Source organism: Apium graveolens, chromosome 6 (genome assembly GCF_009905375.1).
Source record: "Apium graveolens cultivar Ventura chromosome 6, ASM990537v1, whole genome shotgun sequence".
NCBI lineage: Eukaryota > Viridiplantae > Streptophyta > Magnoliopsida > Apiales > Apiaceae > Apium > Apium graveolens.
Window position 1 is genome coordinate 4,145,222 of NC_133652.1, and position 4,620 is coordinate 4,149,841.

General features: G+C 35.2%; 1 protein-coding gene across 6 annotated transcripts; it reads left to right on the forward strand.

Annotated features, from left to right (window-relative positions):
* Positions 1-389: 389 nt before the first annotated feature.
* Positions 390-4,415, forward strand: LOC141667404 (growth-regulating factor 9-like). Of its 6 annotated transcripts, none has more exons than XM_074473892.1 (6): positions 390-526; positions 789-975; positions 2,354-2,539; positions 2,715-3,162; positions 3,268-3,425; positions 3,840-4,415. In XM_074473892.1, the coding sequence occupies exons 4-6, from the start codon at positions 2,750-2,752 to the stop codon at positions 4,184-4,186; spliced, it is 918 nt and encodes a 305-aa protein (XP_074329993.1). In that variant the 5' UTR covers positions 390-526; positions 789-975; positions 2,354-2,539; positions 2,715-2,749; the 3' UTR covers positions 4,187-4,415. The 6 variants fall into 6 exon arrangements, with proteins under 6 accessions (XP_074329993.1, XP_074329997.1, XP_074329992.1 ...); XM_074473896.1 differs by having other exon boundaries at positions 3,864-4,415; XM_074473891.1 differs by having other exon boundaries at positions 3,867-4,415.
* The last annotated feature ends 205 nt before the right edge of the window (positions 4,416-4,620 follow it).

A 4,620-nucleotide genomic window follows, 5' to 3' on the forward strand; every position in this document is an offset into this window, starting at 1 on the left:
CGGCTCTAATTGTTCTACCCTAAAATGATTTAAATAACTAGGATCCTATTTATTTATATTATTTTTAAGGAACACTTAAAGACTGGGTTAAAGTTACTCTTAACATTTGAAATAGAGTGATCAAGGCGTATTTTAACTTTTAAGGCTTTTATCTAATATAGTTCCATAACTTATTTTTTAAATTTTCTTCTTTTAAATAAAAGTTTAATATTTGAATTTTTATTCAGATTTTTTTAAAAAAAGGGACGAAACTATATTAAATAAGAGTTTTAAAATAGATTGACAAATTTCCAATTTCGGATGTTGAGAAGTACATGGATTTAAATTCAAGTATAAATATGAATTTAACTTTATTTCTTTTGAAATGTGGCTTCAGCCTGCAACAAGCTCACAAGGCTGAGCTATGTCAGAAGTCAGAACTTCTAACATTACTTTAATCACACACTGTACAAGTGCATATATTTTAATATAATATCAACACCTCTAAATCCAGATGGGCTTTCCTGCAGCTGCATGTCTGACAGTTGTGAGTATCATTTATCATTAACAGTGTTTAGTGTAAATTTTAGCTGTTTTTTTCTTTTCATATACTTGTTCTTTAGCCTCTGCAAATTTTGCAGTCTTTCTGCAACAACTCACAAGTTTTTCTTACTCATGTTTACTGAGACATAAATGAAGCACCAATAATTTTTCACTTTATACAACAATATAAGACTAGGTATCTTACTATTTTGTTATTTTTATGTGTTAGTTACTTGGTTATAATTAAGATTTGATTTTTATTGAAGGAGATTAAAATGGTGGTTATCTTTTGTGCAATGGAGTAGTCAAAGAAGAGTCAAAGTTTATCTTGGGATTTGTGCAGAAGGGTTTCAAGAACCAAGTGACAGTAAAGTGATAGTACCATTTTGAAGTGTGTTGCTAGCTCAGTTTTTGGCTCTTGTTGTAGTGAAATTCCCAGCAATTTCTCTAGCTGTAAGTTGGTTTCTTGATATATGCATATATATATAGTTATTTGCTTGATTTAGCAGTTTCAGTTCTTGGTTATCCTTATGATTTCTTGAAATTTAATGTATATTTGATTGATAGTTGAGAAGAATGTGTGTGTGTATGTGTGTGTGTGTCTCTTGTGTTCAATAATTTGCTCCTTTTTTTTGCAGTTTAAGTTCTTGGTTATCTTTATGATATCATGAAATTTTGAGAAAATTTGGTTGATAGTTGAGAAGAATGTGTGTGTGTGTTTCTTGTTTTCAGTTTCTCGAGTTTTCGGCTCTTTAATCTAGGAACGAGGTTAATGGTGCTAGACAGAATGTGTATGCTTGATTGAGTGTTTTAATAAGGTTGTTGAGATGGAAATTTTTCTATGTTGTTGCATATGACTCGAATTGTTCCGTCTCACCTCTCTAAACGAGAGTGTAAAGGCAGCTAATAGTGTTACCACCAAGCCCACTAACTACAGTTTGATCATGAACATTATGAGGTTGGCCAACTATATCATTGCTTGTACAGATTTTTCGGTTGATGACCTATGTGTTGAGAATGCTAATAGATTGCCATCTTAGTGTCTTTACTCTTTAGAGATGGGTTTTTGGTGATGTAACGATCAAACAAGAATTCACTGAGTTTTTAGGATTGGGTTACTTCCAATTATTGTAATTTAATTATTCTAGAATTTTAGGGGTGGTGGATTCATAGGATAGAACATTGTGACTGACTGATAGTTTTACTCATTCTTCAACTTATGTTTACTGAAGTTCAGAACAAGTAAGCTTGCAAGGCTTAACAAGAGTATAGGTATATTGATGGAGTGAAGATGTTTAGGAATATTAGTGGAGTGAAGATATGAAGATATTGAAGCTTGCAAGGTTCAACAATAATGTGTGTGTGTGTGTCTTGTGTTTAATTTATCGAGTCTTCTGGAAGCTAAAAAGAAAAGACAAGTCATGTTAAGTTTTTTGCTCTTTAACCCTGGAATGAGCTTAATGTTGCTGCACCTAATGTATATCCTTGATTGAGTTCTTTATCAAGGTTGTTTAGACGAAAATTTTCTCTGTAATTGCATATGACTCGAATTGTTGCATCTCACCTCTCTAAAGGATAGTGTAGAGGCAGCTACTATTGCTACCGCCAAGCTGCCTAGCTAGGCAAATATAGTAGTTTGATCATGAACATTATGCGGGTGGCCAACAACATCATTGCCTTTACAGAGTTTTTAGTTGATGTAATTATCCAACAAGACGATTTTTTAGGATTGGGTTACTTCCAACTTTTAATATTCGGGTTGGTGGATTCATGGGATAGAATATTGGGATTGACTGATAGTTTCACTCATTCTTTAATTCCGCATGTACAGCCAGCGGGGAGGACAGCACTACTGGAAAAGGCCATCTGGCAAAAGCGCCGCAGGCGTAAGGCGTGTTAGGCCTGCGCCGGGGGAGCATAATGATGGAGTGAAGATGTTTAGAAATACTAATGGGGGTCAGCCAGTAAACTGTGTCCATCTAGCGCGACAATTTCTCTCCTTTGGTCACTCTAAATAGTTGAGAAATTTATACAGTTCTTGCATCTAGAATCAGATTCAGTACATGTCAAGATAAATTTTTGTTTGAAAAGCAATAGAAACACTAAGTTATTACAGATGTTCTCAATTTTTCTTGTTCTTTAAATCTGGAAGGTTCAATCTAAAATATTATCTAATTTTATATCTGTCACAGAGTTCTTTCCTCAGGGGATTAGTTACAAGAGCTTAATGGATCCTGAACCAGGGAGATGTAGAAGAACTGATGGCTACAAGTGGAGGTGCCGTAAAGATGTGCTTCCTAATACAAAGTACTGTGAGAGACATATCCACAGAGGCCGTTCAAGAAAGCATGTGGAAACTTCTAAAGTTACTTCACAGCTTAGTACACCTACCATAACGAATCCTAGTTCTAATAAACCAACAATTACTTTTTCCAGAAAGACCAGTCAAAAGATAACCTCTCATAACCCTGATGAGACAAGCGTCAAATTTCCCACTCCCTTCCAAGAAGATCAGCAAAACAAGATCCCATCTCTTAGTGAAAGTAAAGGTTTAACTTGCACTGCTACAGCTATTACGACTTCTGCTACTGGTAAAATTAAAACCAACAGTGTGCATGAAGAGAATGACAAATCTTCCAGGTCAGCCACCGTCAATTCCTGCAATCAGAATAATAGCAATAAAAAATAACATTTTTATCAAGATATCTCCATGGTCACAACCATTATATTTCTTATTACTGACAGTGTCAACATAATCAGCAAAGAGAATGATGACGATCTTAATGATGCGGTGGCTGGTTCTGATCATATCAAAGAAAAGAACAAGGAAAGCAGCAAGAGTGGTGGCCCCATGACTCCAGAACATAGCATCTCTACAAAGAGTGTTGTTAACGGTGATACTAGTAAGGCTTAAAATTTATGCATGTGACTTACTCAGTATTCCTCCTCTCCGATTCTCTTCCCCCTGTTCAATTTAAAGAATATTTAGATTTTAATGATGCGCTAGCTTTTTTAAAAAAATAAATATTTCTGGATGGACTTAGATCCCATCCAATGTGAATATATCAATTGTCATTATAGCACCTTAAAGATATAAGTATCTTAAAAAATCTACTTGTTTTTCCTTTTGACCATGCTAATAACTGCTAACCTGCCACCGTCTAATCTCATGTTTGCCCATCTGCTGTAGGCCTATTTAGCTTCCAAAAAGTATGGGTTTGGAATCAATTTATGTTTTTACTTAATAAGAATTTGGTATAAAACTAATATGTATGATTTAACTTTTTGTCACACTTTTTGTCACACTTGTAACATAGTTTGTGACCACCGTGATGTCATAGCAGAGGAGCCACGAAGATGCAGGAGAACTGACGGCAAAAGATGGCAGTGCAGTAACGAAGCTATTCGTCAGCACAAGTATTGTGAAATCCACATGCATAGAGGGTCAAAAAGATGCAAGTCATCCTCAGAAGCTGAAACTTTTAATGCAACTCCTGCAGCATTTGAACCAAAAAGTGATAGCACTGATCTTTTAACTTCACCTGTGAAGTGTCCTCAACCAACCATCATTGATGTAAACAGTTCCACTAGTGGCAGCAGCAATGATTTCACCGCCATTACAGATACAGAAGAAGATATCAGCACCTCCCATATTTTGTCTTGATCTCCTTAAAAAGGTTTGTCACTCGGAGATTTGTTCCACGTTTTTTTTTCAATCGGATGATGGGGGGGGGGGTGCTTTCTTGTGCCATGTTATAAGTAACATGTGAAATTACTGAATATAAGAGTATCGAAAAAATATGCTAGTATCATCCCATGGAGGTCAGTTTTACAAGGATGAACATATACTGACTGTGCTTGTAATATATTTTGCTATTCTATCTCTACCTAAATTATGCAAGTGTACTTCTTGTGTTACCTTGGTTAAAGACTTCAACTCCCAGTCCCTACATTATTAACATTAAATCATAAAGTTCACACAATCCACATTTCTAATTTGATTCTATTATAAATTGATGAATAATAGGGCGTTTGGAATGGTTAGCCTTAGGGAATTGCTGGCCCTGAGGATGACTTCAGGAGAATCCTTAAAATATT